Raw genomic sequence first — 20,571 nt, 5'->3', positions numbered from 1 at the left:
CTGGGAACTGAACCTAGACACTCTGCAAGAGCAGTCAGTGCTCTTAAGCACTGAGCCATCTTTCCAGCCTGATTAGTTCTGTTTTATTTCTTTATTTTTTTGGTCTTTTTGAGATGGGGTCTTTCTGTAGCCCCAGCTGGCCTAGAACTCACTATGAAAATCAGGCTGGGCTTGAACTCAGGTATCTGCCTGCCTCTGCCTCCCCAGTGCTGGGATTAAAGGTGTACCACCACACCCAGCTGTTTATTTTTATTTTGAGAGAGAGTTTCACCAGGTTGCTCAGAACGGCCTGAACTTGCACTCCTCCAGCCTTCACCTCTTGAATACCTGGGATTTACAGACCTGCACTACAGGTCCAGCTCCCTAAATTAGCATATTAAAGCCCTGATCCAAATATTGCTTCTAACCTCCAATTTCATGAGAAAGAGGGCAAAAAGAAAGCCCACCAAAGACTTGGTCAGCATACCAGGGTCAATATACTGGGGTATACACCATTATGGTATTTGATATTCCAGACTCACCCATTAGTATTATGTCTAAGAATCTACACATATAATAACACAATTACAGAAAAACATCTACTAAGAAGTTACTGTACTCACAAAAATCCAAAAATCATAAAAGAAACCTATATTCTACCATCATGAGATCAGTTAAATAACTTACAAAAGTTCTATACAATGGAATTCTCTGCAACCAATTAAAAGAATAATACAAGCTGTGCATAATGAATCATGCATTTAATCTCAGCACTCAGGAGGCAGAGGCAGGAGGATCTCTGTGAAATTGAGGCCAGCCTGGTCTACATAGCAAGTTCCAGGCCAGCTGGGGCTGCAGAGAGACCCTGTCTCAAAACAAAACAAAATAAAAATAAAACAACTACGAAAAAACACAAAAAAGCAATGCATTAAAATGTACAAATAAATATGCATAAATATTTATGCAAACTACAGAGTACAGCTCATTTATGTTTTCAAAGTTAAGGTAAAAGATAAGATTCACGTGTAAAACTTTAAGAACCCTACCCAAGAAATAATTAACAGTGGGTTTTCCTTAAAGTGCAACAAAAGAACATTTATTTTTCCATCTTAAATGTCATTTCAGTAGTTGACCATGGGACTGGAGAGATGGCTCAGTGGTTAAAAACACTGGCTGTACTTGCAGAAGACACAGGTTCAAATCCCAGCACCCACATGGCAGCTAACAACTGTCCTTAACTCAAAAAGACCAAAAATAAATAAGTATGAATAAATTTCTCCTAACTGATCAAAGCATGGAATGCAACTTTGACTCTTCAGATGTCGATGAACACTATATCAACTACACACCCCCCCAAAAAAACAAGGCTCAGGGAACATCTTGGAACAGCTGGCAGATGGAGTGGAGAGCTGTGAAATGCTAACTTCTGGACAGGACACAGCTGTGGTTACCTGCACAAGATCAACTCACAGCAGCTGTAGTTATGTGCACAAGGTCAAGCCACTCAAAATTTCAGCATAGATACAGGAGGGTCCCCCATGCCCCACTCTTTGGCAATTGAGGGAGGGTCACTCTCCTTTGAGGATATGGCCACTTGACCATTCCCCAGGAGATGGGCCCACATCCATGCCCATACAAGCAGCATCAACTGGACCTGGATCATCATCATCATCATCATTGGTCTTTTTGAGACAGGGTCTCCCTGGAGCCCCAGCGAGCCTGGAACTTGCTATGTAGACCAGGCTGGCCTCAAACTCAGAGATCAGCCTGCCTCTGCCTCCCAAGTGCTGGGACTAAAGGCATGTGCCACCATGCCTGGCTCGACTTGGATCATTATTAACAACAACAACAAAAAAGGAGGGTATGAAGTTGGAAGGGAGATGGGGATAGGAGCACAGTAGGGGGAGTTAGAGGAAGTGGTGGGTGGCTATGATCACAATACATTGTATAAATGTGTAAGGGGAGCTAGAGAGATGGTTCAGCAATTAAGAGCTTGCATGACTCTTGCAGAGGACTGGAGTTTAGTTCTCAGCACAACCTATAACTCCCACTCCAGGGGAGCCAATGCCTCTCATTTCTGTGGGCACCTGCACTTACATACACATAATTAAAAATAACACTTGGGGCTGAAGAGATGGCTCAGCAATTAAGAGCACTGGCTGCTCTTGCAGAGGACCCAGGTTCGATTCCCGGCATCCACATGGCAGCTAACAACCCTCCATAACTCCAGTTCCAGGGGACTTTGATGCCCTCTTCTGACATCCACAGGCAATGTATGGCATGGGTGCACTTACATCATGCAGGCAATACACTCATACACATAAAATAAAAAATGACTTTAAAAATAAATGTATTAAATTTTCAAAGAATAGGACTGAAGAGATGGTGCAGGAATAAGAGGACATGGTGCTCTTGCAGAAGACCCAGGTTTGGTTCCCAGCACCCATATGGGCAGTTCATAATCATCATAACTCCAGTTCCAGGGATCTGATGCCCTCTTCTGTCCTCCATAGGCACCAGGCATGCACATGGTACATATATACATACATGCAGGCAAAAGACTGTGAATTTCAAAATTCATCTTAAAAGAATCTAATTTCTAGAAGTTAATTTAATTCTTTTACTCTTTGAGATTAGACTTCTTCCTACAGAGCTGAGGGTATAACTCAGTGACAGCATACTTGCCTAGTATGCACAAGGCCCTGTGTTCAATCCCAACACCACCACCAAAAGAAGTAATTCTAATTATATAATGTTTCCAAAATAAGGTCAAAAATTGACCAATCCAGATGATGACACTGGACAGGGAGAATAAAAACTCAGTAACTGTGTGGTTTCTCATCTTCCTGATAAATAATACACCTGAGAAATACCAGACTTAGTGTTTAGACTCATTTAAGAAATAGTAAATTAGGCTGGGTGTGGTGGGACACGCCTTTAGTCCCAGCACTTGGGAGGCAGAGACAGGTGGATCTCTGTGAGTTCAAGGCCAGCTGGGGCTACAGGAAGACCCTGTCTCAAAAAGACCGCAAAAAAAAAATTTCATTTAAAAAATTAATTTTTATTTTTTTATGTACATGAGTATTTTGCCTGCATATAAGTGCACCCAAATCATGCAATGCCTATGGAGACCAGAAGAGGAAATCAGATCCCTGGAACTAGAATTATAGACTACTGTTAGCTGCCATGTGATGGGAACAGAACCTGGGTCCTCTGCAACAGCAGCCAGTGCTCTAACCACTGAGCAATGCCTCCAGCACCGTAAATTACATTTTTAAGAGGTTTCATTTATTTTTTAATATTTTTATTTTACGTGTATGAGTGTATTGCTTGCATGTAGGTGGGTGCACCCATGCCATGAATGCCCATGGAGGTCAGAAGAGGGTGTTGAATCCCCTGGAACTGGAGTGATAGACGGTTGTTAGCCACCATGTGGGTGCTGGGAATCAAACCCAGGTCCTCTGTAAGAGCAGTCAGTGTTCTTAACTGCCAAGCCATCTCTCCAGTCCCAGTTTCATTTATTTTATGTATGAGTGAATGTATGTGCACCAAGAGCATGTTGCTAGTGGAGGCCAGAAAAAAAAAAAATTGCATCTCTTGGAACTTGAGTTACAGAGGGTTGTCAGCCACCTAGTAAATGCTGGGAACCAAACCCAGATCCTCTGTAAGAGCAGCCAGTGCTTCAGCTACTGAGCCATCTTTGCCATCTCTAGTAAATTATACTTTAGAACCAAGGCATGGGGGTCAATGCCTGTAATCCTAGCACTTGGGAGGCAGAGACATGAGGATTGCTACAAGTTTAAGGTCACTCCAGCCTACATAGCAAGACCACGTCTCAAACACACACACACACACACACACACACACACACACACACACACACACACACACACACGAATCCAGTATCTGGCCCCAAATTTCAACTTAACTGAGTTGAAATTTAGTGAATACTACAAAACCATGGAATATTACTCCATCCACATTTTTAATAACTGCGTCCTTTCCCTTTTAAAATAGCAGGCTACGTATAGTGGTGCACGCCCACTATAATCCCATCACTCAAAAGGGTGAAGCAGAAAGATCTTGAGTTAGAGGCCAGCCTAGATTACTTATTTATTTATTTGTTATTTTTTGGTCATTTTGAGATAGTTTCCCTGTAGCTGCAACTGGCTTGGAACTCTCCATATAGATAGACCAGGCTGGCATTGAAATCAGAGATCCATCTGCCTCTGCCTCCCTAGTGCTGAGCTTAAAGGCATGTACCACCATGCCCAGCTTTGGATTATTTATTTTTATTTCAAGTGTACGAGTGTATTGCCTGCCTGTACGTAAGTACAGACCAGTACACCCATGTCGTGCAAGGCCCACAGAGGTCAGAAGAGGGTGTTGGATTCCCCTAGAATTGGAGTTATGGATGGTTATTAGCCACGATATGGATGCTGGGAATCAAACCTGGGTCCTCTGCAAGAGTAGCCAATGCTAGCTGGGCATAATGGCTCACGCCTTTAATCCCAGCACTGGAGAGGCAGAGGCAAGCAGATCTGTGTGAATTTAAGGCCAGCCTGGTTTACATAGTGAGTGCCAGGCCAGGGGCTACAGGGAGACACTGTCTCAAAAAAAAAAAAAAAAAAAAAAAAAACCCCCCCCCCCCCCCAAATAAAGTATAGCCAATGCTCGTAACTGCTGAGCCATCTCTCCAGCCCTGAAGCTGGAGAGATTATCATACATACCAAGATTATCTATAAAAAGTTCAGAAATAGTGGGACTTATGAAAATATATGGAAAGCTATGACATTTTCCATCATTTGTGAGCATTTTCTGAATATCAACTGAGTTCACATCTTTATATCGGACTATTGTAATTATTATTAAGACTTTTAAATATAAAGTGGACATTAAGATAAGCCATCTTGAGCCAAGCACGGTGGCACCTGCTTTTAATTCCAGCACTTAGAAGGCAGGGGCAGGCAGACCTCTATGAGATCAGGCCAGTCTGGTCTACATAGTGAGTTCCAGACCAGCTTGGACTAGAGACCCTGTCTCAAAACAAAACAAAACAAAACAAAACAAAACAAAACGAAAAACAAAAACAAGTGCCAGGCATAGTGGTGCATGCCTTTAATCTCAGCACTCAGAAGACACAGGCAGGAGATCTCGCCTACACTATGAGTTCCAGGCCTGCTAGAGCTAGGGCGACCCTGTCTCAAAAAAGACCCCCCCTAAAAAAAACCCAAAAGCCAAAAACCAAGCCAAACAAGTTATCGTGTACATCCTGAGACCTGTCTCCAAAAACAAAAAAAAAAATTTTCTTATCTTATCACTTACAATACTAGGAGAGGGCTGGCAAGATGGCTCAACAGGTAAAGGCACTTGTGGTACAAGTCTGGAGACCTGAGTGTAAGCCCCAGAGCCCAAGATGGAAGGAAGAGGAAAGACCCCACAGAGCTGTTCTCTGACCTACACACATACACATACACATACATACATACATACACACACACACACACTGCACAAACACAGTAAAAATTTCAAAACCTTAAATATACATATGTGTGTGCATGCATGTATGTATGTAGCAAAGCTCTAATTACAGAACCACATATTAGCTGAGTTTCTCATTACTAAAATAACCCATCATTCCTCAATGACAACATATTTTTCCGGTTTTTAAATTTTTATTGTGTAAGGTGTGCACTTATGCTATGTGGGTACATATGCCTGTGCGTGTACATGTAGAGGCCAGTGGAGGATGTTAAGTATCTCCCTCTACCAGTCTCCATCTTAAAAGGGTCTCTCACCAAACCTGAAGCTAACCATTTCAACTGGGCTAGCTGGCCAGTGAACTCTGGAGATCCATTTGTCTCCACCCACCACATTCATTACAGGTATACACAGTATGCCCACCTTTTACCTGGTACTGGAGATTTGAACTTATGTCCTCAGCAAATATTCTTACCCATTAAGCCATCTTCCCAGTCCCTCAATGACAACACAGGCAATAAATCTAACACTCTTCAAAAACACACACATGCTCAAGATTAGCTATGCTTTTTCTTAATGAAACCTGCCAAGATTCTGATTATATAAGCAAGTTATAATAGTAATTTTTGAAACAGGTAACATTAAAAACAAAATATGGGGCCAGGCATGGTGGCGCACACCTTTAATCCCAGCACTCGGGAGGCAGAAGCAGGCGGATCTCTGTGAGTTCCAAGCCAGCCTGGTCTACATAGTGAGTTCCAGGATAGCTGGGGCTACAGGAAGACCCTGTCAAAAAAAAAAAAAAAAAAAGGAGAAAAAAAAAAAAAAAAAAAGGAGAAAAAAAAAAAAAAAAAAAAAAAAAAAAAAAAAAGGTAAGAAAAACTCAAAATGAGCATTTACTTACTAATTATTACAATGCACTTCACTGTTGATACATGGTTTACAGTTCAATTTAAAAATTATAATCATGCTGGGTGTAGTGGGGCATCCCTTTAATCCCCGCACTTGGGAGGCAGAGGCAGGCGGATCTCTGTGAGTTCCAAGCCAGCTTGGTCTACATAGTGAGTTCCAGGCCAGCTGGGGCTACAGGAAGACCCTGTCTCAAAAAGACCAAAAAAAAAAATTCTGCACCAGGTATGGTAGCTCATGCCTTTACTCCCAGCAGAGGCAGGGAGACCTCTATGAGTTCAAGGCCAGCCTGGTCTACATAGTGAGTTCCAGGCCAGCTGGAGCTACTGGGAGACCCTGTCTCAAAAATAATAACAACAATAATAATAATAATAATTATTATTATTATTATTATAATCATGGGACTGGAGAGATGGCTCAGCAAGAGCATTAGCTCTTCTTGCAGAGGACCCAGGTTCAGTTCCCAGAACCCACTTGAAGGCTAAAAACTCCCCTTAACTCCAGTTCTAGGGACTCTGATAGCCTCTTCTGACATCCACAGGCATTGCATGACACAGGGTACACTTACATACATGCAGGCAATAAACTCGTACACATAAAAATTAATTTTTTTAAATTATAATCACTATTACTTATGCTGACAGTTATTTTTTCACAAATCACATAATTACAGTCCTTTTACAGGAAAAGCTGGGGCAGGTCAATAGAAGCAGGGGTAAGGACATATAGTCATTAAAAAAGGGAAAGCTTATATAAATGATTCCATTATTCTGGGGTTTGTCCTAAATATGAAGCTGGCAACATCAATTGAGTAAAATTACTTACTTTGATTTTTTTTTTTTTTTTTTTTGGTCTCTTTGAGACAGGGTCTCCCTGTAGCCACAACTGGCCTGGATTTGCTATGGTTGATTCTTTTTTTTTTAATTTGTATCAACTGAACATCTTAACATTTTTCATGGCTGAGGTAACAGAATTAGTTGACTCATCCACTTTGGCACACAAAAGAAAATATAGTATAAGGACACATTCAAAGTACTTCTTAAAAACACTTTTGCTAAGCTCTTAATATGATATGCTCTTTGTCTACTGGTTAAATGCCAGTTTCTCATTAGGCCAGGATGACCTTTAAAGAATAAAGCAGAGGACTGGGAAGATGGCTCAGAAAGTAAAGCACTTGAAGACTGGAGTCCAGATCCCCAGAACCCATGGAAATGCTGAGTAGACTCAGTGACTCGTTTGTAATTCCAGCCTCAGAAGACACAGACAGGGTTCCCCAGCACATGAGCTCACAAAACCTTCTCTGGGGTTGGATTAGGCCCCACCTCAAGGATTGAAGTGGAAGAGGGATCCAAGAAGACTCCAGGGATCAACCTTGGGCCTTCATTTGCAGATACATCCGTGGACTCACACATGCAAACATGTATGTGCCACACATCTCATGTGCACGTGAAAAAGAAAAAAGCAGGGGATGGAGATGGCTCAGTGACTAAGAGCACCGATGACTCTTGCAGAGGACACGGATTCAATTCCCAGCACCTTCCCAGCACCCACATGGCAGCTAAGCACCATCCATAACTCCAGTTCCAGGGGATTCCGACACCCTCTTCCAACCTCCATGGGCACTGCACAACATGAGTGTACTTACACACATGCAGGCATAACACAAATACACATAAAAATAAAATATTTTTAAAGAAAAAAGAAGCATATAAAATATCATATAAAATTTTAAAACTGGGGTGGTAGTGTGGCACATGCCTTTAATCCCAGCCCTTGGGAGGCAGATTTCTGTGAGATCGAGGTTAGCCTGGTCTACATAATGAGTTCTAGACCAGCTGGGGCTACAGAGTGACCCTGTCTCAAAAAAAAAATTAAAACTTGGGGCTGGAGAGATGGCTCAGTGGTTAAGAACACTAGCTGCTCTTGTAGAAGACCCAGGTTTGGTTCCCAGCACTCACATGGCAGCTAATCACCACCCATAACTTCAGTTCCAGAGGATAAAACACCCTCTTCTGGTCTCCATGAACACTGTGCAACACAGGTGCACTTCCATACATGGAAGCAAAGACATTTATATACATGAAAATAAAATTTTTTAAAAATTACACAGGCTATTGCTACAGCCCTTGATTGCCTCTAGAACCTGAAGATAAGACCCTACTGCTGAAGACAGGGCATATTTCAGACACGGGATTTGGAGCAATGGAGCTGGAACCAACCTGGAAGCCACCTCCCCTGCAGGCTAGCTCTCATAACTTTGTAAAGCTCTATACAAGCTGATAAGTGAGAAAAATCAATTGATGGTACAACCCCAGCTTCAAGGCCTAATAACCACAACAATTACCAATACAGCAAATGACATTGGTGCAGTAGTGGCACTTTTATCTTGGGGGTAATCAACAGCTACCTAAATGGACTTAAACCCCACTCATTTGTGGTGCTGTAAACCTAGCCAAATACATATAGCTGGAGAGGTCATAGATCTTTGAGAAAATCCCAAGGCTGTCATAGCCCTAGACAAATGTAATTTCTTACTGTGCTGGATAACTTTAGTAATCAACTTGACACACCTGGGCTGAGGGAGCCTCAATTGAATTTCCTCCACTGGACTGGACTGGCCTGTGGCCATGTCTGAAGGGCATCTTCTTAATGAGTGATGTGGGAGGGCCCAGCTCACTGTCAGTGGCCCCTGGGAAGGTGGGCCTGTGTCGCAAAAGAAAGCAGGCTGAGCAGAGGCCAGGGAGCAAGCCAGTAAGCAGTGTTCCTCCATGGCTTGTGCTCCAGCTCCTGCCTCCAGGTTCCTGCCCTGAATTCTTACCTTGGGCTCCTTGATGAACTGTGACCTGGGAGATGTGAGCTGAATAAACCCTTTCCTACCCAAGCTGGTAATGGTCAGAGTGTTTTGTCACAGCAATGGAAAGACAAACTAGGACACTTACTATGTGCAACATATGGATCCTTAAATTTACAGACAAATATCCCAGTCACCACCCATCAAAGAAGCTTCTTTTTCAACAGATAGAGATTATTAGAGCTCCACAACTAGTCATACAGAGATTGCCTGTGAACTACCCAAGCCTAAGTGGCAAATCTATTATGCAACCTCTATACCTAAGGCTCACAGAACATAGAACAAGGGATAAAGAGAACACTAATGCATCTTTCAATTCTCATCAATGAAATTCCCTCACACAACAGAGGACCAAGAACACAAAAGGTCACAAATGGCCAAAACGTAGAGAATAACAGTCTACAGAGTGTGGGTCTTTGGACAGGGCTCCTATATTAAACTCCATCTACCCAGGGTTCAGGGACCACTGCAGAAGAGAGGGAGGAAAGATCTTAAGTGTCGGGGAGGAGGTGCATGACCACATGGAAATAGAGTCCTACAGGCTCCTGGGACCCTGTTCATATGAACCTACAGCAATGGTGTAAGCATGCATAAGACTCATACAAACTGAAGCAGACAAAAACCCAACACAAAACTGTGGAAATAGACAACAGGCCTCAATCTTAGTCACAGAATTACTGGCAGCTGATTACTGCTGGGTGTGGAAGAGCTGATATTCTTAAAGAGAGGGACTCTAGATAGACTACTTGACATGATAGGCCTTAACACAAATGAGAGAATATATGAACTCCAGTTGTGGGGGGGCTATGGGTGGGTGCCAATGGGGAAGGGGTTATAAGTTGATAAAGATGTTCTGCTTGAAATACACAAATATTCAATAATTTTTTAAAAATCTGGCTGCATTCTGCCTGTGTTTTGATAATTTTAGTGATGCTGAATTCAAAAGTAATAGACTAAGATTGATACAGGAAATTTCACGACAGCATACATTGACACTGTAGCATAGCTACTGCTCTAGTAGCATACTACTAGGCTTAGTAAGGTTTATAGTGAGAATTCAAATCAGAAAGTAAACGAGAAAGATGTGAAAAATGAGCAGACTAGTCAGGAATGGAACATGAACCTGGTTAAAGTAGTGAAAAGAGGATGGACAACGCAACTATAGCTGTTAATGGGAATGGCACCACTGAGGAAACATCCCCAACCCTGCACTGAGGCAACAGAAAAGATGCCTTGAAAGACCCCATCCATCAAAGGTTCCAACTTGTAAAAATGCATTTATTTGAAAAGAGAGCGCCTAAACTGAGAATGTAGGCACAGAGACAACCTCACAGAGAAATATTTTCAGCCAGGCAGGCACTCAAGAGGCCCCCATAGCTGTGGTTTAGGGGGACCAAGTGCTATCCGCAACATGATACTGTCCAGATGGTTTTGGTTTTGCAGGCACAAAGGATACAAGAGTTGGGGATCAAGGAGACTTGAGTCAAGGTTCCAGAAACCCACTGAGATTAGGTAAAATATAGCAGGGTCAGATTCCATGCATGATCTGGGTGGGCTGTGCATGAATCTGTAAGGGGAAGTCAAAGGTACAATGAAGACCCTAAGATATTGGTGACACCAGAAATGTTGAAAAGTTCACCAAGGAAAACTATAGGCACCAGCCAAAGGGGTCCCTAAGCCCACTGGGGCACTGATAAATTCATCATGAGCCCCAGATGGCAAAGCCTCAGATGCCAGACATGGAGCTGAAGGGTTTGCTGTTCATCCTACTGAGTTTCAGTCTTCTTTTGTTATGCTTCCATTTCCCCCCTTTAGGAATAGGAATGTTTATTACACATTACAAGTATGAGCCTTGTTTTTTGATTTTACAGAGGCTCACAGTTAAGATTTTCTTTTTTCTCTTTTTTTTGAGACAGGGTCTCCCTGTAGCCCCAGCTGTCCTGGAACTCATTAAACCAGGCTAGCCTTGAACTCACAGAGATCCGCCTGCCTCTGCCTCCCAAGTGCTGGGACTACAGGCATGCGCCACCATGCCTGGCTAAGATTTTCTTGATCTTAAAAGAGACTGTGGACATTTGAAGTTTTGAAACTTAAAGAGTATGGGAACTTTATGCATTATGACATGGCCATGAACCTATGAAGGCCGAGGAGGGAATGCTCCAGAAATAACTTATCTTTGCCATGTATTTCATTATACAGGAAAGTAGAGATTTAAAGATGGACAATGGAGTCACACACATGCTTAATACCCCTAGACTGCTTTACAAACTTTCCAACAGTAGCTTTGTCATTCCTAATAACCTTAGCAATTGTTCGCATGTCCAGCAAGATTATGTCAAAAGGGGTAAAGTTTAAGGGTCAAAGTCCTTACGGATATACTTAGTATACTTTCTTCTTGTTCCTAAGTGGTTCTCACATGTACAATTAGTTGTTCATGGCTACAGAATCAGAAAAGGCAATATTAATACCGAGAGAGACAAACACAGTGACTATACAGAGAAAAACTATTAAAATCTTTATGAAGGGCTGAGGGTGTAATCTGAGGTACTGCACATGCCTAGCATGCAAAAGGTCTGTGTAGCATCTACAATACTGGAAAGGAAAAGAAAAAAAAAGTTTTAACATTCATAATGCCAAAAATAATAATAATAATAATAATAATAATAATAATAATAAATACAAATCTTTCCAGAAACAAGCACAATCCTTAGGTCTTGACTGTAGAGTAGAGTGATATTACTCATAAGAGCTTCCTCTCGATTCTTGCCAATAGAGGTCTTCGGGCCAGGAAATGCAAAGCTCTGCTTGAGCTTCAGAACAGTCTTATAATACTGAACTGCTAGCCCACTGCCAATCTTCCTCCCTACTCAAAGTGGAAAAGAAAAAAAAAAGATAAATACTAAGGTAAATGTGAGAGATCTGAGTAGCAAGGAAACCTAATCTGTACCTTTTTAAAACTATTATTTTTATTTTATGAGTGTATTGCCTGCATGTGCACCCATGTCGTGCAATGCCTGTGGAGGTCAGAAGAGGGTGTCGGATCCCCTGGCACTGGAGTTTAGGACAGTTGTTAGCCACCATGTGGGTGCTGGGAATCAAACCTGGGTCCTCTGTAAGAGCAGTCCATGCTCTTAACAGCTGAGCCAGCTATCCGGCCCCCTAATCTGTACCTTTTAATAGGATTCATTTTCATTTCATCACTTTATAGGTTAAAAAATGAAATGTTTCTCAGATTTCAGCTGGATTATCAAAGTGCAAAATATAGTTATATCAAAAGCGTTTTCTCCTATAGGAGTTTTCATCACAGTTTTTATCCTCAACATACAATAAAAAGTTGAAAGAAGCCAAAAGCAGACTCATGGGCCTCTAATCCGAGCACTGAGAGGCTGAGATGGGAAAATGACTTGAGCCTAGGAGGTGGAGGCCAGCCCAAGACTGCCTCAAAAAAAGGTGAAAGAGTTCATTTTCAGAGACTCCAACAAGAACTGGATTTCAAATTTACTACAATTTAAAATCCCTTCAAATAAACTGCATAGTTTGAATGTGAAATATTACCTTCTATTCATATGTTTGGACACTTGGCCCCTAGCCGGTGATACTGTTTTGGAGGCCATGAAATCTTTAGGACGTGGGACCTAGTTGGAGGAGGTGGGGCGACTGAGGACAAAGCCTGAGGTAGAGTTCCTGGCCTCTGCTTCCTGATCAGCATCATGAAACAAGTAGCTGTCACACACTCCCACTACTGAGGACAAAGCTGATCCAGTTGCCATACCTTCCCCACAATTGTGAATGTCCCGTCTGAACTGTGAACCAAAACAGATCTTTCCTCAAATTATCTGTGTCAGGTATTCTGTCACAGTAAGTAGCTAATACAACTCCCTTAGCATATCACTCTTCTAAAGCTGAAAAATGTTTTCCAAAGGGTGTTTTCCCTGTTTACCGATATCACTACCACTGTAAGAAGGAAAGATACTGCACATTACCTGCCCTTGGGGGAAGATCTCTGTCAACTTAATTAGACTGAAAAAGCACCTAGATTAGTAAAGAACAGCTCTGGGTGTCTGTGAGGGCATTTCCGGAGAGGACTAACAGGGAAGACCTGCTTTGACCTGTGGATGGCACCTCACAAGCTGGGGTCCTGGATGATGTAAAAGGGGGAAAGGGAGAACACAGTCTCTCTGCTTCCTGGCCACCAAGATGTGAGTCATGATGGGCTGAGACCTCTAAAAATAAATTCTTACTCTCTCATACTGTTTCTGTCAGGAGTTTTAATAAAGTGACAAAAAGTGTGACTAACAGAAAAATTATGAAACGCAGGCAAAACTATGCAATGTTTGCTTGATATCACACAAGAAAATAGTAGTGAGTTCAGGACCTTTAAGTGATGGAGTCTGAATGTTAGTGGAAGCATTCCACCAATGTCACTGACACATGGTGGTTACTATGGAGGCTGAAGCTAAAGTCACACATGACTACAAAGACTTCTCCAGAGTTATTCAAAAGAAATTAATGTTCTCTATGTAATAATTAACCTGTTCACAACTATTCTAAAGGAACAAATGGAAATGAGACGGGGTCTCCTTGTAGCCTCAGCTGGCCTGGAACTCACTATGTAGACCAAGATGGTCTCAACCTCACAGAGAGCCACCATGTGAGTGTGGGAGCCAAATGTAGGTCTTCTACTAGAGTAGCCTGTGCTCCTAAATGCTGAGCCATCTCTCCAGCCCCCAAAATGTAGTAAAAATAATTTTTTTTAACTGGGTGTGGTGGTACACACCTTTAGTCCCAGCACTTGGGAGGCAGAGGCAAGGGATCTCTGTGAGTTGGAGGACGGCCTGGTCTACACAGCCAGTTCCAAGCCAGCTGAGGCTACAGAGAGACCCTGCCTCAAAAAGATGTGTGTGTGTGTGTGTGTGTGTGTGATATATGTCTCAAAAAGACATATATATATATATATATGTATGTGTCATATATATGTGTGTGTCTCATATATGTTTATATATATATATATATATAAATTTTTTTAAAGAAGCTACCATTATGCCTGCCCCACCAATATTTGAGTGTGTGCATGTGGAATTAACTAAAACAATATGATACAGAGCTCTGTGCCCAGAAAATCACTTTGAAAAACCAAATATTTTAAAGACTTCCTAAAAGAAAAAAGCTTAAAGACCATTATCTAAACAGAGTTAAAAAACAAAACAAATTTGAGCTTGAGTTGTAGCTCTATAATAGAGTAGTAGCCTAACATCTAAAACCCTGGGTTCAATTCTCATCACCCCAGAAAGTACAATATTAACAAATTTTGTCCACAATCATTCTGCTGAGTTTAAGCATTTGCATTTCTTTAACACACTGAATGTTTTTTAAAATGCAAAACTGCCGAGCATAGGAATACTTTTCAGCACTTAGGAGTCAGTGGTAGAAGAATCTGTGAGTTCCAGGCCAGTCAGACCTACATAACAAGTTCCAGATCAGCTAGAGCTACACATTGACACCCTGCCACCACACAAACAAACAAGAAGCCAGAAAATAAAAATAAATTTTTAAAAATTTAAAATTATGTAAAGAAACCAAAGTGTACTAAATTATATCGCTAATAGCAATTGCTGAAGTATGTTTCATGCCTCAGCTTAACACTATACAATCCAGCAGTTTATGAGTTTTTCTGCTAACATTAAGACCCAATTACATTTTTATAATAGAATTGCTTTCCAAAGTATTTCACTTCAGCTGAAAATGTCAATTTCATTATGGGACATTTAAATTTCTGAATGTCAAGCAGGAAGTGGTGATGCAGTACTCAGTAAGCTGGGACAGGAGGATCACACATTAGAAGCCAGCTCAGCTACCTACATCTAGCAAGACCTCAACTCAAAACAGGAAAGAAAAAAAAGTCAGTTAGCTTTAGGCAGTTTGCCTTAATTAAATAAAAATCAAACTGAGACACAGAATAAACACATCTGAAATAACATTACTTTTAATTACTGCTTACCTACTACTGAATAATCTTTTTATTCTCTTTCAGTGCTAGGAATCAAACCTGGGTCTCACGCATGCTAGGCAAGCCCCAAGAAAGGAAGACCTTTAAAAGCAGGCCATATTTACTTCAATTACGATTACATTTAGTGATACTGTTTCTAAACTTCTGTCAGATTTAGTTTGTCATAATCGGGAGCTGTCTCAAAAATTTCTTAGAAAGACACATGCTATATAACAAGAATGCTATGCTAGGGTTTTTTTGTGGTTTGTTGTTCTTTTGGTCTGAGACAGGGTCTCCCTGTAGCCCCAGCTGGCCCCAGTAAACTTGCTATGTACAACAGGCTGGCCTCAACCTCAGAGAAGTTCCTGCCTCTGCATCTCAAGTGCTGGGATTAAAGGAATGTGCCACCAAGGCCCACACTATGATATATTTAGATCAGACTACACCACTAGCTGATGTGAATTTTAAAATTTGAGCCAACAAAACCTGAAATTAGCTACAGGTGTCACCACCATAAAGCGATAGAGGCCATATTACTCCACTTTCTATGTTTACCATAGCAGCTGGCTAATTTTCTCGTTGAATGTATGTGGCATCTTTTTTCCTATCTATGCTAACCTATATATAAGTACTGCAAATAAACACTTAACCTCTGCAACACAGATGCTCTATTTGTTTTCTCCAAATTTTATGTTGCAAAGCCTCCAAATTTTAATTGCACCCCAAAGTATTCTTTTTAGTGATGACTTTTTAAAGGTAACTCTACTTGAAGTCAATAAATATGTCGCTCAGTTAGTGGCAGAGAAATAACTGTATGTTGGTGGCTAAAGCCCAGTAGTTGCAGTATGTAATGCTTAACCGTTGTTTCTAATGCCACTAGGCTGACTCAGACCAATGAGCTCTACGGATGCCACTACCTAATGCAAGTTTGTCAGGATGCAAAGTCAGCGCTGCAGACTCCAGAATTTACTCACCCACTGTACCTGACTCTCATATATAAACAGAGGTTTGTTTATCTAATTCAAGGGTTCTTGCCTGAAGAAAATGTAGTGAAATGCACATCATTTTGGGGGAAAAATGTTCTTTCCCTTCAAGATGATTGCTAAAATCAGCTGAAGAATGCTGTTTACAAGGATAATCTGGGTCAGTAGTGGATCTGATATATGATGAAGTTTTCAACCCTGCCAAGTATCAATACTGCAACATAAAATGGGCAAATACGCGATGTAGGGACAAAAAAGACAGCTCTTGTTTTTGGCGACCGTGTCTGCATCACGTGCCTGAGGACCACACAAGCTGGGATACAAAAATGTTGCAGCCTGAAGAGAGCTTCGCACTCAGATCCAGCCCGTCGCCATCCAACCTCTGGTGCCCAGGACCCATGAACCTGTATTAAATATCCCCAGCCCAGGACATCAGACTCCCTGGAGCCCAAAATCCACCCTGATCTTCCCACGAGAAACACGTAACATCCCAAACAAAGTTCACAGCATCTGCATGGCACTTCCCTTCGGAACTCAGACTCGCGACCGCGCCCTCCGCCCGGGCCTGGCTAGCTCCCTGGGTCCCGGGTCCCCCGCTCGGCCCCTCTACTCACAGGGTGGCGGCATCGGTGGACAGCGGGCCCGATAGCGCCCTCCAGCTGGGCGCCGGCAGCTTCCTGCGACTGCAGTCCAGCAGTGGAGGGCGGCAGACACAGGGTCCCGGGCATGGACCGGCCAGGGCGGAGGGCAGCAGCAGCAGCACCTGCGCAACGAAGAAGAGCCGCGCGAGCGGTCCGGACCCATAGCCCAACTGCATCTGCTCCAGTACGCCGCGCGGCGTGGGCGCCATCTTCCCCCGGCCGCGACCCGCTCGAGGACAGCCGCCAGCTAAAAGAGGTGGCTGAGGAGAGACGCCCGGCGGCTGCGCGGCCACCCGAAGCCCCGGCCGTCGCCGGTTCCCCTCTCAAAGTAGGCGAGAGGCGGCAGCCGCACGACACTGGGGGCGGCGATCGCTGGCATACGGCTGAGACCCCACGGACACCGCTCATCTGCCCCGCCCCACGACGCAACGTCCTCACGCACAGAAGCCAGCCAACCGGAGCTGCAGGACGAGGTTGCGTCAGGGGTGGGGGTCTAGACGGGGCGGGATCTGAAATCTCCCCGCCCTTCGGAGGCGGTATTAAGGTCAACCGCCCTCCCCTTTGGTGCTCCTCCGCCGTTTCTCCACTGGAGGGCGCAGTGGCTCCTTAAAAGAGAACCGTGGACAGCTGCCCCGAGAGCGGAGTTCTCAGTTCTACAGGCTCCAGGAAAACGGAAGGGCAGAACGGCTGCCTTCCAAGCCACTGACTGACACAAATGAGCGCCAGATCCAACCTAGCTTTGGCCACATTGGCCTCGGGAGCCCAAGTAGGGCCTCTTCTGCCCCGGGCCAGAAACAAAGCATGCTCCCACTGTTGAGGAACTGTAAGTTCCTGATGACAGAGCCGCTGTTTACTCCTCTGTGCACCTATAGCTTCTACTGCGATTCAATAAATGCTGAATATCTATCTCTAAATTCTTTCCTCAGTTGGGGAGGGTATTGTTCTTCACACACATCTTCAGGAAAACAAGCAGGGCAGGTCGATAAAGGATTGGTTTGAGGGCTTGGATTTTCTGCGTTTTGCTCGTGGGTTTTTGGGCAGTCAGCAAAGTGAAGGCTGGGAAGGAAATTATCCTGCCTAAACCAGATGATTTGGAAGACTGATTGTGACAGTGGAATCTAGCTCCCTTGTCTCTCTCTCTCAGCGAGTATTACATCCAAATGAGTTAGACTTTGACAGTATCAGTAAAGGTTCACTTATGTGTGTAGTGTTTATGCTTTTCAAAGACTATTTGTAAGCCAGGTGTTCACATTCAATCCCAGCACTCCACGTGGGATGCTGGACTTGGGCAGCACACACACACACACACACACACACACACACTAAATGCAAAAAAAAAGTTAAAAATCCCTATTTTAAAATATTGAATCAAAACATATCTAAAGCTCCTCAGAAAATTACATTATTTATTTATTTATTTATTTATTTATTTACTTAATTACTTATTTTACTGATACCAGGGATCAAACCCAGATCCTGGAACATGTTAGGCAACTGTTCTCCCACTGAGCTACATCCCAGCCTTGAAATCTTACTTTAAATTTTTTAAATTTATTTTTTATGTATATGAGTGTTATGCCTGCATGTGTATAAGTGCACCTGTGCTCTCCAGTGCCCAAGGAGGACAAAAGAAGGCTTTGGATCCCCTGGAACTGGACTTACAGACAATTGTTAGCATCCATGTGGGTACTGGGATTCAAACCCAGGTCTTTTGTAAGAGAAGTCAGTGATCCTAACCACTGAGCAATCTGACTCCAGCCCCTGATCTTACTTTTAAAAAAATATTTCATTTATTTTTATTTTATGCATATGAGTGCATTGCTTTCATATAGGAAGGTCCACCTGTGTCATGCAATGCCTGGAGAGGTCAGAAGAGGGTGTCTGATCCCCTAACATTGGAGATTGTTAGCTTATACTTAGAGATGATTGTTAGCTACCATGTGGTGTGGGCTCTCTCCCTCCCCTTGTGGGTTGTTGGTCACTGATTCATGAGAATAAAGGGAGCAGAAGCAACAAACGGGGTCAGGACGGCCAGTGAGCACTTCCGGGGAGCCCTTCGGGGAGGCAGATTCAATGATACAGCTCCAGACTCAGTGAAACAGCTCTGTTTATTCAGTGGGGGTCAGGGAAAATATAGTGTGGAGGCAGCAGCCAAAGCTTCAGCTGATAGGTGCTCATAGTATGCTTTATTTACATGTAGTAGGGGGATCCTATCATCCGACTACCAGGCAGTGCCTAATTATCATATAGAAAAAACCTGGGGGTAGTTTTTACTCCAGGTAACCATGCCAGGTCATGTTCCAAATAAAGTCAGGCATCGGTGCTTGGCAGCACTTTCCAGGTGAGTCAGGCAGGGGGCTTAGCCTTTGCAAGAGCAGTCAGTGCTCTTAACTGCTGATCCATCTCTCCAGCCCGAAATCTTACTTTTAATGTCAAAACAACAGAGTTAAACTTACTCAGCCTCCTTCCCTGACTGTTTAAACTTACTAACCTTCAGTACAAAACAGGGCTCGGTAGGAGTTTCACAATCAAAGAGGGCAGCAGAATATGTTTAAAGAATTTTTCTGGGGGCTGAAGAGATGGCTCAGCAGTTAAGAGCACTTGCCACTCTTCCAGAGGACCTGAGTTCAGTTCCCAGCACCCACATTAAGCAGCTTACAGCTGGCTGTAACTCCAGTTCCATGGGACCTGTTGCCCTCTTTAGACCTCTGTGAGCACTGCACACATGTGACACACACATAGACATATGCATAGACATGTAAAAAAAATTTTTTTTAAAGAATTTATCTGCCCCAAATCTCATTATCTCAGGACTTCAGTCTTCATAAAGGCAAAACTGACTGGCATAGTCAGTCCTATTTTCACAAACTCAAAACCTCAGGATCACTCACACTTCCCTTCTTTCTTTCCTGTCACTTCCAGTCATTAAATTGACAATTCTTCCTGAGATCTTACTTCTCCATCCCTCCACATACTCTCTACTCCCTTTTGTCTGTTTGTTTTGAGTTTGTTGTTGTTGTTTTGGGTTTTGGTTGGGTTTTATTTGTTTTTTTTGGTTTGGGTTTTTTTGTTTGTTTGTTTTTTTGTTTTGTTTTTGTTTTTGAGACAGGGTCTCCCTATAGTCCCTGCTAGCCTGGGACTGGCTATGTGGACCAGGCTGGCCTCGATCTCACAGAAGTCCACCAGCCTTTGCCTCCTGAGTGCTGGGATTAAAGGCATGTGCCACCACACCTGGCTGTTTTGAGCTTTTTGAGACAGGGTCTCACTAGGTAGCCCAGGCTGTCCTTGAACTTGCTATGTAGTTGCTATAAACTTGCTATGTACATTTTAAGTCACACTTACAACCCAGCCATCTTCCTGCCTGAAGTTCCTGAATGCTGGGATTACAGGTGTGCACTGCCACACCCAGCTCCACTGCTGTTTTTGTTCAGACCTTCACCCTTCTTGGTTAATAACCTCTTAATTTATCTCCTATCCTCCAGTAGTCCCTTCTTTCCTCAGCCTCTAGACTATCCTTAAATGATCTTTACAAAACCTACTAATAGAAGGAGTCGATAGAAACCTTCTGCCCCCAGCCAGTGCAGCATGCCCTTTCCTGAAGGAGAATTGGAGTAATATACCTTCATTTGTAACAGAATTTGTAACATTTAACAACGATAAATTAATATAGTTTCATTAAAAAAAAAAAGCTGATAAAGATTGGTTAACTTCTCTCTGCCTTAAAATATTTTATATTATTGG

General features: G+C 42.9%; 1 protein-coding gene across 2 annotated transcripts in view; it reads right to left on the bottom strand.

The window, feature by feature from the left end:
- Positions 1-17,490, bottom strand: part of Lrig2 (leucine rich repeats and immunoglobulin like domains 2) — a 78,883-nt gene extending 61,393 nt beyond the window's left edge. Inside the window, exon 1 of one of the 2 annotated variants that reach the window (XM_008833976.3) lies at positions 16,804-17,490. In XM_008833976.3, coding sequence (XP_008832198.1) covers positions 16,804-17,039 — 236 coding nt within the window. In that variant the 5' untranslated portion in view covers positions 17,040-17,490. The remainder of the gene's footprint in view (positions 1-16,803) is intronic. The other variant, XM_008833975.3, reaches the window with a different exon arrangement.
- Positions 17,491-20,571: the final 3,081 nt, after the last annotated feature.

The sequence above is a fragment of the Nannospalax galili genome, unplaced genomic scaffold, assembly GCF_000622305.1.
Source record: "Nannospalax galili isolate Female #2095 unplaced genomic scaffold, S.galili_v1.0 scaffold475, whole genome shotgun sequence".
Classification (NCBI taxonomy): Eukaryota; Metazoa; Chordata; class Mammalia; order Rodentia; family Spalacidae; genus Nannospalax; species Nannospalax galili.
Note: the sequence above shows the minus strand (reverse complement) of the source record. Positions and strands in the feature narration are given on the sequence as shown.